General features: G+C 43.0%; 1 protein-coding gene and 1 long non-coding RNA gene across 3 annotated transcripts in view; one reads left to right on the top strand and one right to left on the bottom strand.

Moving 5' to 3' along the window:
- LOC124281836 (leucine-rich repeat and IQ domain-containing protein 1-like) overlaps window positions 1-23,615 on the top strand; it is a 66,487-nt gene that overhangs the window by 29,544 nt on the left and 13,328 nt on the right. For both annotated transcript variants that reach the window (XM_046717832.1, XM_046717830.1), the window contains exons 14-23: window positions 166-359; window positions 837-964; window positions 13,928-14,001; window positions 14,565-14,658; window positions 15,126-15,293; window positions 15,649-16,167; window positions 17,413-17,548; window positions 19,369-19,494; window positions 20,082-20,134; window positions 20,545-20,778. In XM_046717832.1, the coding sequence (XP_046573788.1) occupies window positions 166-359; window positions 837-964; window positions 13,928-14,001; window positions 14,565-14,658; window positions 15,126-15,293; window positions 15,649-16,167; window positions 17,413-17,548; window positions 19,369-19,494; window positions 20,082-20,134; window positions 20,545-20,778 (1,726 nt within the window). The remainder of the gene's footprint in view (window positions 1-165; window positions 360-836; window positions 965-13,927; window positions 14,002-14,564; window positions 14,659-15,125; window positions 15,294-15,648; window positions 16,168-17,412; window positions 17,549-19,368; window positions 19,495-20,081; window positions 20,135-20,544; window positions 20,779-23,615) is intronic.
- Window positions 113-19,323, bottom strand: LOC124281837. Its single transcript, XR_006899988.1, has 3 exons — window positions 19,139-19,323; window positions 374-378; window positions 113-126 (listed from the first exon to the last, which is right to left on the bottom strand). It is a non-coding gene; the product is annotated as an uncharacterized LOC124281837 (long non-coding RNA).

Below are 23,615 nucleotides of genomic sequence, written 5' to 3'. Positions count from 1 at the left end.
TAAGCTTGGTGTGCTGGAGATAAATTTTTACCTGTATCTTCACAGATGAGATTAGGTGCACTTCTGTATCATTTAAACCTAAACATGACATGAATATGGAACAACTTTCACACACTCAGTCAGTCACTTACTCAATCAATCACTCAATGTTTTTCCTTTAACCAGGCTGTCTGGATCCCCTTCGTCGGCTTCACACTCTTATATTGTCCAGCAACCAGCTCATCAGTTGCAGCGGAATCAGTGATGTCCCAACACTACAGCATCTCAACCTCTCCAACAACCATCTGCAGCGACTTGATGGCCTCCACAAACTGTGCCTGTTGCAGAGGCTGGACGTGTCCGCTAACAACCTACTGCAGGTATCACTAGAAACAACCACTAAATTTGTTGGCTATTGAGCTGGATGTATGGATGTATTATCTAAACTTCTTCTTTCTAAAGAACATCTATTAAGTATCAAATCTTAAAAATCTTGGGTTTATTGCATATAGCACTATCCTTTCCAAGATAAGTGATTATATGTGTATATGCCTCTATGTAAGAGGCTGCAGGGAAGCCTTCTTGATAAGTGTTGGCTTGTCAGGCCCAAGGCCCAGGTTTGAATCCCCATGTACATAAGACAGGTACAATACATGAATGCTACCTTGATGTTATGGCTGGAATGCTAACAGGGGCCGTGGGATAGTCTAGTGGTTAAAACGTTCGTTCATCACTTCGAAGCCCAAGGTTCGATTCCCCACATGGGTACAAAAACACAGCATAAAACCATACTTACTCACTCCCTTGCTGGAATACTCACAAAACCAAACTCACTCAGTGCCTCCTTCCCTGTGTAGTTCCCTGATGTAAGGAACCAGGTGTTGCTGGAGGAGTGTGACGTGTCGGACAACAGCATCAGCTCCCTGGAAGGACTCACCTCCTGCTGGCTGCCTCTCCTCACTACCCTCAATCTCGCCAAAAACAGGTCAGTCAGTGCACCAGACTTACCCCATTTTACATTTTCAACATCTCCTGTAACTATGAATGATCCCAGCGACCGTGTCTCTATAATATGATCACTGAATTCAGATCATGTTTTGATATTCCTTCACATACACCTTTTTATCCCCCGCAACGCATTTTGTGGGGGGGTATTAAAATACATTTTGTCCGTGCGTGCATGCATGCGTCCATGCACATTTGCCTTTTCCGGAGCAGAACTTTTAAACCTTTTAATATTTCTGCACCAAGCCTGGCACATAGATAGGTCTGGTGGTGTACTGGTGCCTTTTGGTAGTTTTGGATTTGTAAATAAAATATTTCTTGCGTTTCCATGGCAACAAGTTTGATTTTGACTGAAATTCGTGTTAGTGCACTTTTCCGGAGCAGAACTTTAAAACCGTTCAATATTTCTTCACCACACTTGGCACATAGATAGGTCTGGTGGTGAACTGGTGCCTTTTGGTAGTTTTGGACTTCTGAATAAAATAATATTTTTCCTTATCCTGACTCATGCTTATTGCTTGTCTTCTTCTTCCTTGCGAACATAGTGGAACACGTGTATTTCCCTATTGAAGTTCCCTTCAATAAAAAATCACTAATTAGAACTCACCACGAGTTACCTCCCTTCCACAAGCGCCGGAACGAGGGCGCCACCTCCACCCATGTGCCTCACTCTCTCCTTCTTTGCCCAGTGAGCAAGACGTGAGAGCACCTGTGTCTCCCTGCACACTATATCCTTTATTTATATTTAGTTTATTACCTCTTATATTCATCTATAGAGGTGTAACTAGTATCCTTATTCAACATGCATTGATAATTATTCGTGTTTCTGCTGCTTGATTCACGGTTTGCTGTGTTTGCTCAGCAGTTTGCGTTAATAAAAATCTGCTCTGTTTGTAAATTACGTTACTCTGCTACCGATCCGCATTTAAGATGCCCTAGTTGCATATCTCCATGCTCTATTGTTTCATGCTGTAAATTATGTATTAATTTGTCTAATTCTGCCTTTGATAAATATTTATATTCCGTCTTGTGACGGATGGTAGATAGATCTCGGAAACAATCTTCAGTCATGGCTAATAGATCGGAGTCAGAAATACCTTCGGGGGATAAGCGTGGGACGCAGTCCGCTATATCCTAGAAGCGACCTGCATCCCAGGACGTTCCTTCATCACAATCTAAGACTAGAAGAGCTTCCACGTCGTCTCAACGTACGCTCCAAACCCCCAGGTCTACAGCTTCGTCAAAAGGGAAATCCACGAAGGCTACTAAAAAACTTTGCTCTGATATTCAGAATTATGTTTATATGATGATGACATTCCGATTATCATTCCAGATGTACGTTATAAGAAGTGACCGGTATCGGCTACCGTCACTTCAGCGCAGATCAACATGCAACCAGAGATGCCTACGCTGACGCCGGAGATTATAACTGAGGGTCCCCGTCACTATCACAGAGAGGACACCCTCAACGCCAGCGCAGACCATCCCAGACGACCTGGTCAACCAAATCATGAGACTGATGGAGGACCGTTACGGTTTACAGAGGCCCCAGAGCCACGGGCCCCAGAGCCCAACCCATAATAAGTCATACAGGGCCCCAGAGCCCGCCTTGGCTTCGCGTAGGGCCCCAGAGCCCACAAACGCGCCTCCGCGAAGGGCAATCCAGCCCATAGCGAACACTTCGCTAAGGAAGTCCCAGGCCGCCTCCGCGAAGGAGCTAGAGCCTCACCAGTTGCGAGGGACATCGCGGAGGAGGAGCGCTTCGCCGAGCCCACACCCTGTAGAACACAGGTCGTTCGCGAAGCAAGCGCTCATATATTGATCGGACTCTGACTCGATACATTCGCGAAGGTCGCGAAGGCTAAGTGGCTCCAAGTCTACTTCACCCAGAAGATCTATAAGGGATACTTCGAGAGCTTCGCTAAGTCCCCGGCGTTCGCCGAGGAAGTCTCCTCCAAGGTCTCCATATACTAGCCACTCGTCATATATAACCACTCGTCAGTCCGTTCAAGACATCGCATGAGTTGTCTATCAACTGTATGCCATATGCTGTCTACAAGCCTACGCGAAGACAATTGCACAGGCTATTTACAACACAGAACGTCGCTGTATTATTTTATCAACAGATGAAGAGCCTAATTAAGGATCTTCAAGCCGACTACCTACATCAAGGGCATCAACGACGTTTCGTAGATCTTCACAGGAATCAACTTTTCCGTATAGATTGCTAGGTATGCAATCCCGGACTACGATACGATTATCTACATGCGTGACCATTACGCAGATCTGCAGACTAATTCAATAACGAAATTGAACAGCAGCCTTGTTACAGCGAGTATAACTCATAATCGTCAACGATTTCTGAGAAGAAATATGTACAACAAGTTCAGCTTTAATTCTACAATTATGACGATACATTCATGTATACAGTCTACAAGCTGACAACTTGCAAGTTTTATTGAACCTTTATATAAGGAAGTCGGAATTATCTTCAAGACTGAAGTTACTTTCACGACAGCCAGGAAAATAACCTACCCAGCATTAATATTACAGAGCGAGGTATTTCGCGGAGGGTTCGCGCGTTTACCATTAACCCTCGAAACACGTGGTCACTCGGGTAACTGCGGGAAGCTACGGTGAAGACCGACGATTGTTCTAATATCAACGACGGCACTATATTATACAAGGTTCCTTTTCCTGCTACACCGGTGACATCACAGCGCGGGTACTCTACAGAATCAAAATGCCTTGTTCTGATTGGACCGCGATGGACAACGCCCTACGCAGAGGTCGATCATAGTTCACAGTTCAAGACTTAGGTTGCAAGTGACAACAATATATCAGTGAACGAGCAAGCCTCCTTACAGTCCAGCTAATCTGAACCTTCATGATTGGGCTGCCTTCTTGAGGTTAGAGACCTCCCCTGTCAAGTAAGGACGAGGGCACAGGCAGTCAGGCGATTTTTTACATAAAGTTCAACGATGGCAGTCACACCTGGTTGTGCACCTACATCGTCAAGGACTTCGCAGCGAATTTACCTAGACGACGGGATACAAGTGGATCCAAATCCACAGCGTCTCAGACTACAGTTGAATTTCATCATCAAGCTACTAACACAACTAGATGGTTAGTAAACCTACCTAAGTTGGACCTAGAACCTTCACAAGATCTGCTAATTCTAGGTTTTTGATTTGTAACGGCACAGAATCATATAATTGTACCGGAGGACCATGGATCAAGATCCAACAGTCAATTCCACAAGCCTTACTCTCTCCGCTACCACTACGACAGTGGCAGAGCCTGTTGGGGTTACGCACACAGCTCAAGACATGACAGGCAGAGGCAGACTACAATTACATCCGTTACAAGTCATCATCAATTCGCATCTAGACGAATCTCTACCGTTCAATTTACCGGTTCAGGTCAAACCTCATCTACTATGGTGGACCAAGAGATCGAATGTTTGAATAGGCGTCTCGTTAATAGAGCTGGAATCGATAACACTTCTCTACGTAGATGTGTCACTACAAGGTTGGGGAGCCCATCTTGCCAACAGGACGGCATCAGGGCTATGAGCAATCAAGAGAGCAAATTACACATAAATCTGCTAGAGATGCAAGCAGTGTTAAACGCCTTAATGCACTGGAGCAACTTACTACAGTATACCCAGTGGATGATTCACACAGTCAATTCGACAGTGGCGTTTTTATGTGAACAAACTAAGCTCAACCAGGTCCCCGAACCTATCGACTCTATGTTTTCAATTGTTCGATTTAATCGACAATCTCAACATACATGTCAGAGCATATCACATTCCAGGAGCAAAGAATGTGATAGCAGACGCTCTCCCTCAGCCACACATACCATCGCCGACAGAATGAATGCTCCTTACAGAGATATTCATTCAAATTATCAAGGAAATAGGAACTCCACTAATAGACCTATTTGCCACTGGATTCAACAAACAACTGACACATTCGTATCGCCAGTTCCAGACCCACTAGCATTGGCAACAGACGCACTAAGCATATCGTGGGAAGGACTCAACGCGTACGCTTTTCCGCCACCAGCGTTAATCTCACAAGTTTACTCAAAATCAGTCAAACGCAGAGCCTCCATCTGAATTTGGTCGCGGCCTACTGACCAGCGAGAACGTGGTTTCCAACTCTTATTCAAGAAATCGGACAACCAATACTACATCTTACAGAGTGCTCGAATCTGTTAATACATCCGCACGGAAAGCCAGAAATATTCCAACTTCACATATGGATTGTATCAAGGCGTGTCTGAATAACAGGTTATTCAGCCAGAGCGGCAAAGCAGTCTAGCTTGCCCTGCGTAACTCAACTTGCAACTTATACGATGACAAATGGCACAGTTTTGTCAATTATGCTGCAAAGGAAGGATTTACAGCTAGATATGCTACTCATCCTCAAGTGGCTGACTACTTATGTTGTCTATGTCAGACTAACATTTTAAAAGGCTCAACTTGTCCACCTATCTTGCAGCAATAGCTCTGTCATAACTGAGAACGGGCGTCAAGTTAACCTAAACCCAGTTACTCGCCTTGCTACGAGCTTTCCGATTGGAGGATTAAAACGGAAGTTTCACGCTCCAACTTGGGATCTGAATATAGTGCTCCAACACCTCACAAGTGAGGTTTATGAACACGCTTTGATGATATACTTGGACCCCATGATACGATGAATCTATCACGATGGCCAGTAAGAGCACTGAAAATATATCTCCACCGAGCCAAACAGGAGGGAAAAATTCAAGAGATTTATTTCCTCTATCAACAAGCTACGCTGACTGAAGTCTCACGTACTACTATCTCCTTTTGGATCAGAACTGTCATACTACGTGCCTACAAGACTGCAGGACTCGACCCTCCAAGAGCTTCTAATCCTCATGATATTAGAGCGCGCTAACATCTACACTTGATCTACACGGCAAGTGCTATTGAAATACCATAATGGAGGGTTATTTCTGGAGATCCGATATGGTGTTTGCCAACCACTATCTGAGAGATATCACCACCGAGGACGTCTCAGGTATCCACCAATTCGGTCCCATGGTCCTCGCACAACAGTTGACAGTTCCTCGGAGAAGATAAGTCAATCTTACAGATTTCTACTTATCTTATAACAGTACTAAATAGCTACATGCTATATATATTTTGCTTAAGTTCTTTTATTATCTTAAGCTCAGTACTATGGTTATTATATCATACAATATATAAGCTAACAACTCTACGGAGTTTGTTATTATATATTTAGCTTAAGTTAATCATATCTTAAGCTTAGTACTATGGTTACATTATAAATGTATAAGCTAACAAACTCTACAGAGTTTTTGCTATTATATATGTAGCTTAAGTTAATTATATCTTAAGCACAGTACTATACTCATATCATAAAAATATATTAGCTAACAAACTCTACGGAGTTTTTTGCTATTATATATGTAGCTTAAGTTTATTCATATCTTAAGCTCAGTACTATGTTTATATCATATAAGTATATTAGCTAACAAACTCTAAAGAGTTTTTGCTATTATATATTTAGCTTAAGTTTCATCATATCTTAAGCATTATGGTTACATTATAACATGTATTAGCTAACAAACTCTACAGAGTTTTTGCTATTATATATGTAGCTTAAGTTTATTCATATCTTAAGCTCAGTACTATGTTTATATCATATAAGTATATTAGCTAACAAACTCTAAAGAGTTTTTTGCTATTATATATTTAGCTTAAGTTTCATCATATCTTAAGCATTATGGTTACATTATAAAATGTATTAGCTAACAAACTAAAATGTATTAGCTAACAAACTCTACGGAGTTTTGCTATTATATATATAGCTTAAGTTTAATCATATCTTAAGCTCAGTACTATCTTTATATCATAAAAGTATATTAGCTAATAAACTCTAAGGAGTTTTTTGCTATTTTATATTTAGCTTAAGTTTAATCATATCTTAAGCTCAGTACGATGTTTATATCATAAAAGTATTTTAGCTAACAAACTCTAAGGAGTTTATATGCTATCATGTTAACAAGCTTAAGTCTATTAGTCTTAAGCATTGTATTAATGTTATATATACTTTTATCATAATAAGTAAATTGTAATAACCTTTATATGGCAGCTGATAAGTTAGCAGCAGGAATTCATCAGTTCAGTGCCTTTATGAAGTTCCCATAGGGTTATTACAATCATCACAGTTCAAATCACTAATTATTAAAATCCAAAGTATTATATATTCCCACCTCCTTTTCCGTCGGATTCTACAAGCAATAAGCATGAGTCAGGATAAGGAAAAATATGTAATTTTTAGAGTAAAATTGATATTTTATACTTATCCTGACTCATGAGGTAAGCCCTCCCATCCTCCCCACATAACACTTTGGATTTCCCTGAAAATTCAAATGTTGGGCTCAGTATATGAGGAGAGAGTGAGGCACATGGGTTGAGGTGGCGCCCTCGTTCCCGCGCTTGTGGAAGGGAGGTAACTCGTGAGTTCTAATTAGTGATTTTTTATTGAAGGGAACTTCAATAGGGAAATACACGTGTTCCACTATGTTTGCAAGGAAGAAGAAGACAAGCAATAAGCATGAGTCAGGATAAGTATAAAATATCATTTTACTCTAAAAATTACATTTTGTGTGTTTCCATGGCAACACTTTTGACTTTGACTGAAATTGGTGGGTGTGCTGTTTTCCGGAGCAGAGCTTTAAAACCGATCAATATTTCTTCACCAGACTTTCCACATAGATAGGTTTGGTGGTGAACTGGTGCCTTTTGATAGTTTTGGAATTCTGAATGAAATATAATTTTTCCTTATCCTGACTCATGTATTATTGCTTGTCTCCTTCCTTCCCTGAACGTTAGTGGAACACTTGTATCTCCTTTTTGAAGCTCCCTTCAAAAAAGCAGACATAAAATCACTACTCACCACGAGTTGTCTCCCTCTCCGTTTTGGCGGGAAAACGGCGCCACCCGTCTTCCCACTCTTCACTCTCTCCTTCTTCGCCCTAGTGGACGGTTGGGAGAGCACCTGTGTCTCCAACACGGCACTATATCCTTTGCTAACTTAGTTATTACCCTATAAGTTACCTTTATAAGGTTTCAGGGAGTATCCTTCTACGATATGGTTTGAAATTTATTGGCAAATTTGACTGTTTATTCACGGTTTCACGTGATTGTTCAGTTTGTTTACATTTCATGAAAACCTGTTTTCGTTGTAGGTTTAGGTTCTCTGCTGCAGACCCGCATTTATTGTGCCCTAGTTGCACACCAATATGAACTTCCAGCTCTCGCTGTAAATTATGTCAGCAACTAACAAAAATTGAATTTAATAATTATTATTTCTCTGTAGTTAGACGTGCTAAGGATAAATCCAGGCGGCTGTTACAAGTCATGGCTAAACCGACTGAGTCCCTAAAGAGCTGTCTGTCGTTGTCAGACGACATACTTCCATTCAGTGACCTGCCGGAGGCGTCTTCAGAAGATGGGCGTGGGATGAAGTCCGCCATTACGTCGAAGAAAAGATCTTCTACGTCGGACAACTCCTCGCGGAAGAAGCCTTACACCCCTAAGGCTTCAACGAGCTCTTCACAGACTACAAGGACCTTCTCTGCCGAGATCGTCCTGATGGAAGAAATAGGCTTGTACGAAGAACCGCCTATCCTCATCCCAGAGATACTGCATAAGAAGAAGACGCAGGCCTCAGCAACGGTAACGTCAGCAACATTATCGACGCAGTCTGAGTTACCTTCTACACTGGCAGCAGGGACCCATGAGGTACAGCGATCCCTGGACCATATCGCTACCCTCTCAGATGCGTCATCTCTACAGTCGTTGCAGACATTCAACCCCGGGACCTTCATGCAGCAATTCTCCCAACAGATGATGGACCTGATGGAGAAGCGCTTCGCGCACGAAAGGACCTTGCATGATGGTCAGGCAGCCGCCTCTCATGCTCAAGTCAGGACCAGTGCTGCACGAAGGACCCCGCACCGGTGGTGCATCTGAGATATCTACAAGAGGTTCTAGCTCTAGGACTAAGAGCAGACCTACCCTGCACGAGCGTCAACGAACCTGCGCGAAGGAAGGGACATTCATCCGACCAAAATAGATCTTCATCTGATGATGAATCTAATGAAGAGCCTTTGCGCAGGCTACCTACATCACAGAGAGGCTCAGACCTTGATCTTCGTTGTGAGCCTATACGAAGGAACTCTTCAGCATGGAGGAAGAAATCTTCGTCTGCGCAAAGACAGAGGAACACGTGTTGAAGTTCAAGAGGGGTACTCTTGTCCGAATTCATCACCTGCGCGCAGATCTTCAGACTGAATCCAGGACGGGATTCACATTGTTAGAATTTTTAGATAGATATATCTACATCAGAAGATAATAACGGGACTCATGTCCATATAGAGATCTTCAGTTGCGTACAGATCTTCAGGTATTAACATTGGCGTGGTTCAGCACAGCCTTGTTAAGGCTATGAAGTTACAAAGTCAACATATTCCCAACGTCCAAGCTTGGGAATTCCCGCTACTTTACATGGGACCCTGCATAAAGGCTCCAGAGATTGATGTAAACTACAAAATCATCAACGACTCCCTTTGTAGAACTTACAACAAAGTTGAGCATCAACTCTACAAGGACCTGTGTGTTTCAACACAAAGAGGGTAATTTACGACGCTTCATTGAGATCGATGAATGCAGTCTACAAATGGCAGCGCTGAGGAGGTGTGGACTTCAGCTGATCATCTGTATAAAAGGACGACTGCATTATCTTCAGGACTGAAGTAACAGTCACAGCAGCCAGGAAAACAGCCTACCTACATCGGTATTACGCGGCAAAATCTTTCGCGCGTTTACCATTCAACCCTCTATACACGTGGTCACTCGTATAACTCCGGAAGGCTACGGACAAGACCCAGTGTTGATAAGATATCAACGACTGCACAAGATTCTACAAGGACCTTTTTTTCTGCTACACCGGTGACGTCACATCGCGGGAAGCTAAAGGAATCAAAATGCTTCATTTTGATTGGTCCATGAGAGACAACGCCCTGCGCAGAAGTCGGATGTAGTTCACATGTCAGGGAATTGTTTACAAGTGACAACAACCTTTCAACGTGGGAGGAAGGCCTCAATTACAGTCCAGTTAGACGGGAACTACGTGATTGGACTGTCTTCAAGGGGTTAGAGACCTTCCCTGTCAGCATTGAAGACGGTTCATCAGGCAAATTGCAGCAACATACATTTGACGGACTTTTGGTTACGGCAGCCAGTCTACTTTATATAGACTTCACAACGATGGCAGTCACAGAGTCGGACATTGCTTCGTTTCCCTTACGGACATGGCAAGGGTTTCACGATCGTTGGATCTAGATACAAGCCATTGTATCTCAAGCACTACTCTCTCCGTTATTACTACGAAGTTGGCAGAGCCTACTCAGTCCTCAAGTCGGAACTAGAGCCTACACAGGACCTGCAGTTCCTAGCAATTCGGCTCATCACAACAGAAAAGCGCATAACAGTACCAGAGGACCATTGGCTAAAGATACAACAGATGGTATCGTAAGCTCTACTCTCTCCATGGCCACTCCGACAGTGGCAGAGTCTGTTGGGTCTCCTCACGTCAGCACAGGATATGATGCGCAGAGGGAGACTACAACTATACCCATCACAGGTCCTCGTAATTGCACATCTGGACGATCCGGACCCCTTCGGACTCCCGGACAGACTAAAACCATATCTACTATGGTTGACTCAGAGATCGAATGTTTGCGGAGACACCTACTTAGCAGAGCCGGAGTGCAAAACGCATCTCTATGTGGACGCATCTCTCCAAGGATGGGGAGCACACCTCGACAACGAAGTGTCAGCTGGGAAATGGACGTTACAGGAGAAAGATCTGCATATCAACATGCTAGAAATGAAAGCAGTGATAAACGCCATACTTCACTGGACCAGCATTCTAAAAAATGGTCATCTGACGGTACACACGGACAACTCCATAGTGGCGTTCTACATAAACAAACAAGGATCAACTAGGTCGGCGAACCTTCTGAACCTTTGCTTTCATCTGTTCAGCATAACAGACAATCTGAACATCCACATAAAAGCATGCCACATTCCAGGAGCCAAGAATGTGATAGCAGACACACTATCTCGTCCAACTCAGCCATCCCCAACAGAATGGATGCTACATCCAGAAATCTTCAAACAGATCATACAAGAGATAGGAGCGCCACTAATAGACTTGTTTGCCACAAGATTCAACAATCAACTGGTAACATTCGTCTCTCCAATACCAGATCCACGAGCATGGGCAACAGATACTCTAAGCATCTCTTGGGAAGGACTAAACGCTTACGCGTTCCCCGCCACCAGCTCTAATACCGGAAGTGTTGCAGAAAATCATGCAGACGAGGAACCTGCAACTGATTTTGATCGCGCCTTACTGGCCAGCGAGAATATGGTTCCCCATTCTCATACAAGAACTAGGACCGCCTCAACTGCAACTACCAGAGTGGACGAACTTACTAGTACATCCACACACAAAGTAAGCACACGGCAACCCCAAAGTGTTCCGCTTACACGCATGGACCGTATCAAGGCGTGCTTGAATAAGAGAGGATATTCCGCCAGGGCAGCTAAAGCGGTCACACTAGCTTTACGAAATCAACACGCAACTTGTATGACGACAAGTGGCGAAGCTTTGAGACCTACGCTTTGAAAACAGGCTTCACAGCCATGAAAGCGACACACCCTCAAGTGGCGGACTATCTTTGTCACCTAAGACAAACGAAGTGGTTAAAAGGGTCAACACTCTCAACATACCTAGCGGCATTGAGCTCAGTTATCACTATGAGGACGAGTGTAAAACTGACAAAGGTACCAGAGTTACTGGCCTTACTACGCTCTTTTAAACTGGAGGACCAACAACAGAGATTTAAAGCTCCGGCTTGGGACCTCAATATAGTTCTACGGCATCTCACCAGTGACGCTTATGAACCATTAGATAGGACATCTTTTGAGTTCTTGACAGCCTTAGCAACAGCAGCAAGGATGTCGGAAATACATGCTCTAGACTTTGAAAGGACATGATTTGATGAAAATCGAAACATCGTACATATGGGACTGAGATGGGACTTTATAGCAAAGAATCAACTGCCAGGTCAACCGGACAGACAATTCCACATCCCAGCATTATCATCAGTCCTTGGGCCACAGGATACACAGGACCTATCCTTATGCCCAGTAAGAGCATTAAAAGTCTACCTACAAAGGTCTAGGACCAGGAGACGAAAATTCAAGCGTCTTTTCATCCTTATATCGGCAGAGACACAGACAGAGATCTCTCGCACTACGATATCAATATGGATGAGAACTGTCATTCTACAGGCCTACAAAGCAGCAGGACTTGATCCTCCACGAGCCTCCAATCCACATGAAATTAGAGCTCTGGCGTCAACACTCGCTCTACATGGGAATTGCTCTATCACAAGGATGATGGAGGGCTGCTTCTGGAAATCGGACATGGTGTTTGCCAACCACTACCTGAGAGACATCACCACTGAAGACGTCTCCGGCATTCACCATTTCGGCCCCCTTGTTGTAGCACAACAACTGACAGTTCCACAGAGGCGCTGAGACAGAGTCTCGCCCTTTTATCACATGACTTGCAAAAGCCAACACTCAGGAGAGTTACAGCTTTAGAGTCCATATGCACGTCTAAGACAGACTAGCATGAGTGATAAGACCCAGTACTTGTGGGGGCGACGCATTACATAATAAGGGTCGCTTCTCCAGTTGATGCATGCATCAAGAGATGGAGTTGTTAAAATCCACATATAATGTTAACAGAAGCAAGGACCAAAAGTTGACAATTGTGGTCCCCCCATCAGAGAAAGCTGGAAGTAAGGTTTACAGCAGCAGCAGAGCCTAGCAGTAAATTGAAGTGCTACCAGGAAGTTCCCATAGGGGGCTATGCAAGACGTAAATCACCAAATTGGAATCCAGAAGTGGCTTGACCCACCACCAAATCCACAGGATTCTACAAGCAATAATACATGAGACAGGATAAGGAAAAATATGTAATTGGTAATGAGGTAAGCCCTCCCAACCTCCCCGCTAGGCACTTTGGATTTCCCAGCAAATCTAAGTGTCGGGCTTGCAATTCGGAGAGAGTGAAGAGTGGGAAGACGGGTGGTGCCATTTTCCCGCCAAAACGGAGAGGGAGACAACTCGTGGTGAGTAGTGATTTTACGTCTGCTTTTTTGAAGGGAGCTTCAAAAAGGAGATACAAGTGTTCCACTAACGTTCGGGGAAGGAAGGAGACAAGCAATAATACATGAGTCAGGATAAGTATACAATATCAATTTTACTCAGAAAATTATATTTTTGTTTCCATGGCAACAAGTTTGACTTCGACTGACATTGGTGGTAGTGCTCTTTTCCGGAGCAGAGCTTTAAAACCTTTCAATACTCTCCTTCCCCTTTGCCATATACACACCAAAACATTTGACATAATCATAACTAGTAGACATATTCATAGGAGTATTTTGCCATTGAAGGGGATATTGATGACTTTGTCTTCTTGTTCCACTTACTACGTTTTCTACACCATCTAAAACTATACGACCCACAGACCTGTATCTTTGTAAGAGTGATCCCAACTATGGCATCCCTAAACATTGTAAACATAATCGAACTTAAAGCATGGCTGCCATTATATCTTCATAGCACAGATGAGCTACTTATCTATGAATCCAGTAATTCGTATTTGGAAAATTCTTTGATTGAAATGTTTCAAGCCTACTTGTAGCTCTGCCATCGAAGAACACCAACAACCATACACCATCCTACATTATTGAAACAAAATGACAACAGCATGCTAACTAGGTGTTGTATTTTCAGCCTGACTGAGGTGGACGTGGTGGACAATCTGCTCCTACTGAGGAACCTGGACATCAGCAACAACCAACTATTGGGTCAGTTGTCATCAGAGATCTTTTGCACGGTTTCATCAGACTTTGTTTCCGAATGATCTTGATGCTATTGGTCTGTGGGGTAGCCTAGTGGTTACAGCATTTGCTTGTCACGTTGAAGACCTGGGTTCGATTCCCCACATGAGTACAATGTGTGAAGCCCATTTCTGGTGTGCCTTGCTGTGATATTGCTGGAATATTGCTAATATTCTACTTAAAGGAGTTAAAAAATGCCAAATATTCAATGTCACTCAACCTGTCATTACTTTACAGATTAACTATGGTCATAATTCAAAATTTGGTGTTTTTACTGCTTTTGAATAGTACATATAATGAAGCATCAGATTTGTTAAGAAACAAATAAATGGTTAGCTGTCACTCTATGAACTGGTCTAATAACTTTCCTGTTAATCTTTCATAGTTCTCCAAAAGTTGGAATTTGCCATTTCTAGGGGGCAAATAGATCCCTTAATATATAGACTACTACATTGTCCTCTGAAATTTTATTGAAATGAAATACGGCAGCAGTAGACACAGTAGTATAGATGTGTCCCTGTTTCCTTCAGATCTGGAGGGACTGTGTTCAGCTTTCAGTTATCTCCCTTATCTGGAGGGCATCAGTGTTCAGGACAACCCTGCCACCGATGGAGTCACATACCAGTGAGTGTTTGTTAAATCCAGTCAGTCAGTAAAAACGAATGCAGTCTTTCAATAAGGGTAATTTCTAAAGCACACCTAAGTATATTTTATGGAATTTACAGTTATTAATTTGTTTTGATCTATATTTTCCTTCCATTTGCCATTATGTTATGTGTGAAGGTTGGTCAAGATAGTTAAGTGGGAAAAAGGGAATGGTTTACATTGGTTAAATGTGTAGGATGTTTCATAGTTTTCCATGTATGTCTTTTTGTAAGAGAAGCGCTCAATATTTGCTTGGCCAGGTACACCCATACCATGGATACTGTGTGTCTGATTAGTTGTTGATATAAGAATTAAACAGCCAGTTGTATTTTGCTTATTCATCAATAATATCAGACCATTCAAATAAATACACTCTTTATTGAATTTTATGCTGGTATCTAGTGTTCACCAACATATATCCTTTTGGGGGAATTTCCACTTTTCAGTGAAAAGTTTACAAAGGTTTTTCCCAGACTGAAGACCCTAGATGGTACAACAGTAACCTCTCGTAGTGGTACGACTGTCCTTCAACCTAACACTGACTTTGAGGCCATGTGTATGACACAGTGTCAGTACCACACCAGTGTCAGGAATAGCTTCCTACTGGAGCTACAGTAAGTCCATTTCTACAGTAAGGCAATTATTTCTCACAGTAGGTCATTTATTCCAACAACCCAAATTTGATTATTTACAGACCGCTGCCATATAGTTGGAATATTGCTGAGTGCGGTGTTAAACAACAAACCAACCAACCATTTATTCCAACAGTATGCTACTAATTGATACAGTAAGGCAGTTCTTGCTGCAGTAGAGCACTATTTTCTAAAGTAAGGCAGTTTTTGCTGCAGTAGTAAATAGTATAGTAAATCATTTGTTGGGTTAGTAAAGGATGATTTTGTTATAGTTGGTCACTTATTCTACAGTAAGGCACCAATTGATGCACTTATGTAATATTTGACTTGTTTTTAGGACTGTTGAATCCAAGTCTCAAGTCGATGATCTGGTATTATGTGATGTGTATTTCCGCTACTGTGACAAGTCGTTCAAAATGGCAGTAGAACACCGTTATGCACACGAATATGGTGAGGTGTCTGTGACAATACCCACTGCCCCAACTACACCCAAGTCTGGTCGACCACAATCTGCCAGAACTAAAGTCCTTCAAAAAGACGCAGATTCTTATCTCAGCCCAAAAGAAATGTTTGAAAAGGCTTTGAACTGCAGCAACAAGAAGGATGAGCAGACCAAACAAGATGTTGTCCATGTATATGATAACCCCAGAGACTTGTTTGAGAAAGCTTTGGAGGCCAGAACAGTGACTGGCGATGGCGGTGCTGCTGCTGCTGCTGCTGCTGCTAAAGTTCATGGAGGATGTGATGATGCTAAGAAATTGTTTGAAAGCAGTCTCAGAACTGAGACATCCCAGGGGATGGGCAACGGAAAGGAACTTTTTGAAAAGTCTTTAGAGAATCAGACAACAGATCAGAGGTGAGATGGATAGGTAGTATATGAAAGGCATTGGGGGTTTGTTTAGCCATGCGTGTGTTGTCTTCATCATCTTCATCATTAGCCAAACCATCTTTACAGGAACTTCACTGTTAATGATAGCACAAGGTCCACAGGGTTGCACACCTGTTACAAGCATACAAGGTCCACATGATTGCATGCCTGTTACAATAATACAAGGCCCACATGATTGCACACCTGTTACAAGCATACAAGGTCCACATGATTGCACACCTGTTACAAGTATACACGGTCGACATGATTGCATACCTGTTACAAGCATACAAGGTCCACATGACTGCACACCTGTTACAAGGTCCACAGGGTTTCACACCTGTTACAAGCACACAAGGTCCACATGATTGCACACCTGTTACAAGCATGCAAAGTCCAGAGTGTTTCACACCTGTTACAAGCATACAAAGTCCAAAGTGTTTCACACATGTTACAAGCATACAAGGTCCACAGGGTTTCACACCTGTTACAAGTATACACGGTCCACATGATTGCATACCTGTTACAAGCATACAAGGTCCACATGACTGCACACCTGTTACAAGGTACACAGGGTTTCACACCTGTTACAAGCACACAAGGTCCACATGATTGCACACCTGTTACAAGCATGCAAAGTCCAGAGTGTTTCACACCTGTTACAAGCATACAAAGTCCAAAGTGTTTCACACATGTTACAAGCATACAAGGTCCACAGGGTTTCACACCTGTTATAAGCATACAAGGTCCACATGACTGCACACCTGTTACAAGGACCACATGGTTGCACACCTGTTACAGGCATACAAGGTCCACCGGGTTTCACACCTGTTACAATCATACAAGGTCCACAGGGTTTCACACCTGTTATAAGCATACAAGGTCCACAGGGTTTCACACCTGTTACAAGGTCCACAGGGTTGTACACCTGTTACAAGCATACAAGGTCCACAGGGTTGCACACCTGTTACAATTGTACATATTCAAGGTCCACGTGGTTGCACACCTGTTACAAGCATACAAGGTCCAGTGTTGCACACCTGTTACAATCATAAAAGCTCCACAGGGTTGCACACCTGCTAAAATATAACAAACCTGCGAAATTAGTTGTTGCTTGTATTAAAGCCAATTTAACAAGGCATTCGCCGCAGACACACATGCCATAATATTATACATAAATAGCTATGCTGACTGAAGAGTTCTACTTAGGGAGTTATATTGTCTTTGCTTTAGAACTGGTCTACAGAGCACAGCTTGGCCTGCTGATGCTGCTGAAAGTGACCTGAACCTTCGAGCCTCACTTCAGAATCTGCCTGCAGACGAATTGGCCATTTTGGAGGAGCTGCATTCAGCGGCTACCAAAATACAGGTGAACTACAACGTGGAAAATCTACAGCCAGTGTTCTGTTCAATGTAGTGATCTTAGCACTAAGATAGTCATAACTTGTAACCATTCTTTAGCACTGGTATAGGGATGCCTTTAAAATAACTTTGTGGACTTGAACCCTGGGAGTTGATTGCCTAATAGGATAGGACTGCTTTGCTAAGTTGTCTTAGTGCTAAGACTATTGTTAGTATGTTAAAGTATGGGAGTTAAAATAGTCATTGTGATCACTTTTTTAGTTGGTACCATCCCATGCTTTAACTCTAACTTACAGAATAAGATCATTGTGGGATTGAGATTTGTTTTGATCTTGGGAGCTTTGTTGAAAAGCAATTTAAGCATTAAGCATCATATTCTCAGACTCACTTATGATGGTCCAAATCCTGAAACCTGTAGAATGGAGTCCTGTTCCTTGCAGCAACGTTTATAACTTTACCATTTTTACTTTCTATATACATTGTTATATTATTATACATTGATCTCTGACAGTCATTGTGTTACGATCACTCTGTGGGATTGGGTCTTGCTGGTTATACTACTTGATCCGGGTCCCATGAAGATCCGCGTTAGAATTGGTCTTCAGTAAAACATGCTTGTCGTAAGAGGTGACTAAATGGATTGTCAGGCTCACTGACTTGGTTGACACATGTCATTGTATCCCAATTGCGTAGATCGATGCTCGTGCTGTTGATCACTGGATTGTATGGTCCAGACTTTTTATTTACAGACCGCCGTCATATAGCTGGAATATTGCTGAGTGTGGCGTAAAACTCACTCACTCACTTGATCTGGGTTTTGTCTTGTTCATGTAACTGGTTGATAGGAAACACAATGTCCAGCACATGCTATAGTTAACCATGGCATGGTGGCATAATAGTGTTGAATCTCTCAAAGACAGCTGTTTTTTATAACTGAAACAAAAATATAGAGGAAGATGAGATGTGGTTAAAATGTTTAGTTAGCCATGTTAAATTATAAAATTAGCGACATAATCACCAGAAATAAACATTTTAAAGATTCTGAAATAACATTTAAAATGACTTAGATATATGCATAGATATATGATAACAAGCAATTCTATAAATTACTAATGTTTACAATCAGATTGTCTGTCCAAACCTCTGTAGCTATCCCAAAAGTTTGCTGACTTTTTTGGTGGGGTTGTGACAAGTGCAAGATGGATTGAAGTGCCCAATCTGAAAAACATGCCAGTGAAAACAAGGCTTGGGTTAGGAAAGAGAGGACAAAATGGCATAAACAGGGACTAGCTCAATGACCATTTATTTCATAATTAAACTAATCCAGAAGTCAAAAATAGATTTATAGTATAGTCCTTTTGATTTCATTTTAGACAGATGAATTGCTCACTAACACAAAATCTAATAATTGCAACAAAACCAACTTTTGCACAATCCCATGAAATCGACAGACCAACAAGTTAGTCAACAAGCGTGTGTAGTCAAATTTTCGGTTTCACACATGCAACTCGCACACCTGGCTGTTCTACCAGCAAGTGGTCCCCCCCTCATAAGAAATAGCAACAAGTGGCAACAAAATAATGATCGTTTGTTAAACTTTTTATTCAGGTGTCCCAAATTATGATACAAATCATCAGAGCTGGTCTGTCAATTTCATGACTTAAGCTGGGTTTAGAGTGCTAGCTCAATGAGATACCATACCGCAGTTAAGCATGTATACCCCACTCAGACTCATTATACTGACTCCCGAATCGACCAGTCCTTGTTGTACTCATTTATGCCAAGCGCTAACAACACTGAGATAGACAATGCTATATTCACCTGCAGGCCACATGGCGGGGGTACAACCTGCGGATGAAGTTGTCGGCTGCGCTGGAGTATGCCAGGAGGGAGGGAGATGGTGATGACTCCGATCTGGACGACTTCAATATGGATGATCTAACCTTTGATGAGGTAATATCTTGAACACTCTAAGCAATTTGTCCCATTGTTTTAATCATTTCAGGAAAGACTCTCTCCATTTTCAAAGTTTTCCTTCATGTTGTAGTTTTACCATTTTTATCCCCCGCATCTTCATTGTTGACCCAGATATGAAGTTTATTTTGTGTGGTTTCCATGGAAACGTGACTTAGGCTGTGGCTATGAGGATGTCCTCTTGTCCAGAGCAGATCTCCTAAACTATACATGCTAGCTTCATCAAACTTAGTACACATACCAAGCATGATCCCTAGATGTGCCTTTTTGGGTTTAGACCCAGATATGAATTTTATTTTTTGTGGTTTCCATGGAAACGTGACTTAGACTGTGACTATGAGGATGTCATCGTGTTGCATTTCCATGGCAACAAGTTAGGCTTCAACTGAATTTGATGGTAGTGCTCCTCTCTGGAGCAGATCTTAAAAACCTTTCAATACTCTCCTTCCACTTTGCTGTATACACTCCAAAACATTTGACATAATCATAACTAGTAGACATATTCATAAAGAGTAATTTGCCATTGCGGGGGATATTGATGACTTGTCTTCTTGTTATATTTGAAGGAATCTCTAGAGAGGGGATGGCGACCAACAGAAACACCCCAGATTCCACGGAGGTAAGACAATAGCTTATAGGAGGCATGGAGTGTTATCACAGTAAGGATTGGTCCCCAGCGCCTTATATCTGCTGTAAGAGCCAGATAGCCTTAGAATCAGTGACTCTGTGAGAGCATATCAGTGTAACCCAATGAAGTGTACTGTTGTATATGCTTTTATCACTAGTTTGTCTGGTCCAAACTTAATTTTTAGCCACTTTATATTGCAAACCGTGCAAGCTAATGTTCATGTAGTGACAACTGCTATGTAAGAGAATAGCTGATAAATTTGTTAACTTTACAGAGTTTACTTTAGTTTTCCCATCCATTAAGATAGTTTGGTCATGGAAATTAAAATATATTTCGGCTATGTTTTGGGTGCAAATTTTGCTCATTGTAGTTTTTTAGTCATTTGAAAACTGACATTATAGCCATCCTGTGCTGGGCAAACCACCAATCGGACATCGGGGCACACCAGATGTACTCAAGCTGGAGCTGGCCCCTGTCCACCCACCCAACCGTCCTCGCCAGGCCTGGAGGAACACTGACTCGCCCCTGTCTGAGTTGGGTCCCCACCCACCACGACCCCCATCTTCAATCAGAAGTCTCACTGACACCCATCGTACAGGCCTGTCAAAGAAAGAGGAGAAGTTGGCAGAGGAATGGTAGATGCTGTATAATTGTATATTTTCCTTACCCGACTCATGCTTATTGCTTGTCTCCCTTTCCTTCCAAATGCTAGTGGAACACTTGAATCCCCTTTTGAAGCTCCCTTAAAAAAAGCGGACGTAAAATCACTTACCAGGAGTCACCTCCCTTGCCAGGTTTTGGCGGGAACGGCGCCGCCCGTCTCCCATGCTCTTCACTCTCTCCTGATTCGCCCAAGTGGGCGGTTGTGAGAGCACCTGGTCCCCTATACGGCTTTATATCCTTTTATTATTTAGGCTTTTCTTCTAAATTAGCTGTATAAGGCTTTAGTTAACATTTACCCACAATATTGTACGGAATTAATTCTCAAATTTCTCCGTTTTCGTCACGTTTTTACGTGATTATTCACATTGTTTACAATTGATGAAATCTTGTTCTGATTGTAGGTATCGTTTGTCTGCTGTTGATCCGCATAACCTATGTCCTAATTGCAAGCCTATATGTTTATCTGACACTTGTTGTCAGTTGTGTTTTCACCTGTCTGATATTGCATTTTACAAATATTCATATTATCTATCTAGACGTGCAAAGGACAGGTCCAGACGAGAATTACACGACATGTCTAAACCGGCTAAGCTTGCAGAGGACCGGCAGTTGGTGTCTGCGCAGATACACCATTCCAGTGGTCTACCGGGGTCGTCTACAGAGGAGGTTGCCGCCTTAGACAACGCTGGCTCGAGGAACAGGTCATCTACATCTGAGACACCCTCTTCGCAGTCTAAGAAGACTAGGGCATCGTCTTCCCAGAGGAAGAAGGCAGCTACAGCTAAGACTTCGGCGAAGTCTACACACGGGGCAACGCAGAAGACGAGATCTTTTTCAGCTGAGATCGTCCCTCTGGAAGAAATAGATGTCTACGATGAGCCGCCCATCCTCATCCCTGAGATCACATCTAAGAAGAAGACGAAGACGTCTTCTACAGTGACCACGCAGGACATCCTATCAACGCAGACGTTCGGCACGAAGGATCTACGCCCTTCGGAAGAAGCCTCATCCGTCTCAGATGCGTCGTCAGTACAACAGACAACGCAGACCTTCAACCCGGGCGCCTTTATGCAGCAATTTACCCAACAGATGTTGGATCTGATGGAACAACTGTTCGCACGCGAGAGAGCTGCGACGAAGACGACGTCTGCGACGAACCCGAGTGACGGTCAACTAAGCAGCACACCATGTCCGTTGGGAACCAAAGTCCTGCAGAGCATACAGGAAGATTCCAGCTCGACTACAGCGTCCGCACGAATACCTGGCAGCCATACCAACATGGACTCCACACCAACTACGTTCAACGGAAGGACCAGACGTTCGCCGAACCCACGCAGATCACCATCGACGTCAGATACGGACGTTAGCCGAACCCACGCAGATCACCATCAACGTCAGATACGGACGTTCGTCACGAACCTGCACGCAACGGTTCGTTAGCAAGGAGAAGAGAATCAACATCAGTACGAAGGCATAGAGATTCGTCACAAGACTCCAACCCTCGACAAAGCCGTTCACCAACACGCAGGTTCACTCGAAGGCACGCACGGTCATCTCTATCTCCAGGCAGGTCCCCACGTAGGCTGTCACGAACACATTCACGAACGTATGGTTCGCCACGAAGGTCACAACGCAGGTCGCCTTACAGATCGCCACGCAGGTCACCACACAGATCGTCTTACAGATCACCTTACAGATCTCCTCGTTCAGACGACAATAGAAGACATCCATCCTCAGAGCAGGAAGATGACGGAGGAATTATATTTTCCGACTCGGAAATCAAGTCGGTTTGGAAATTCGCATCACCCTCTAAGAAGACCAACGAAGCACTATCATACTTGATGGTGAATGATGATATAGACTCACTCACGATGCCACCTATCGACCCAGTCTTAGACGTTCCAGACAACCTCAGCACAGCCTTCAAGAAGGCAACTAAATACCAGACTCGGAGTATTCCGTCGTTCAACGCTAAGAAGTTCTCTCTACACCACATGGAACCCTTCATGAAGGCCCCAGAGATAGATGAGAATTATAAGATCATCAACGACACTCGGACTAAAGCTTACAAGATAGAAGATAAAAAGCTGGCACAGTTAGACACAGTAACCAGACAAACCTTCTTCGGCCTAGCCAGGTCAAGAGCTATCAACGAGACTCTCATCTCGAAGTTTAAGAATTCAACTTCAGAGGAAGATAAAATGATTTATTCAGCTCTACTTACACAGAAAAAGGATCATCAGTTCATGTCTGAACACCTATCATCCATTTCTGCAGGCTTAACATTATCAAAAAGGCAAGGACTGTTATCTTCATGTACTTGGAGCGAGAAGTTTACCAAGACACTCTACAGAGCCCCTTGGTCAGCACCATCCATTTTTGCAGGAGAAATTGATGAAGTCGCCAAGGAAGTCGCTAAAGATTCCCGAGAAGTAATGATGATCAAGTCTATCGATACACTGGCCAGTGTAATACGTCAGACCTCCCAACGTTATTCCGGAATATCGAAATTTGCAGGCATCCAGAGAGCAAGGGATAAGAAATCAGGCAACGCTAAAGGAAATAAGGATTCTTTTCATTGCCCATCCGCAGCTCCAAGAGGTAACTACGGAAGAGGTCGGCCCTTTCTAGGCGCCAGAAGTTCCAGACGATGAAATACAGGTTCGGAACGACTGGAGTCTTCCACCCCCAGCCGTCCCAGTACAACCCTCACAAGTGGGTGGACGTCTGCAACTCTACTGGAAGAATTGGGGAATTCTTCAAGACGACTTCGTATCTCAGATTCTACGCACAGGTTACAGGATACAGC

The sequence above is a fragment of the Haliotis rubra genome, unplaced genomic scaffold, assembly GCF_003918875.1.
Source record: "Haliotis rubra isolate DU_JTF1 unplaced genomic scaffold, ASM391887v1 Scf29, whole genome shotgun sequence".
NCBI lineage: Eukaryota > Metazoa > Mollusca > Gastropoda > Lepetellida > Haliotidae > Haliotis > Haliotis rubra.
This window is presented reverse-complemented; position numbering and strand designations above follow the sequence as displayed.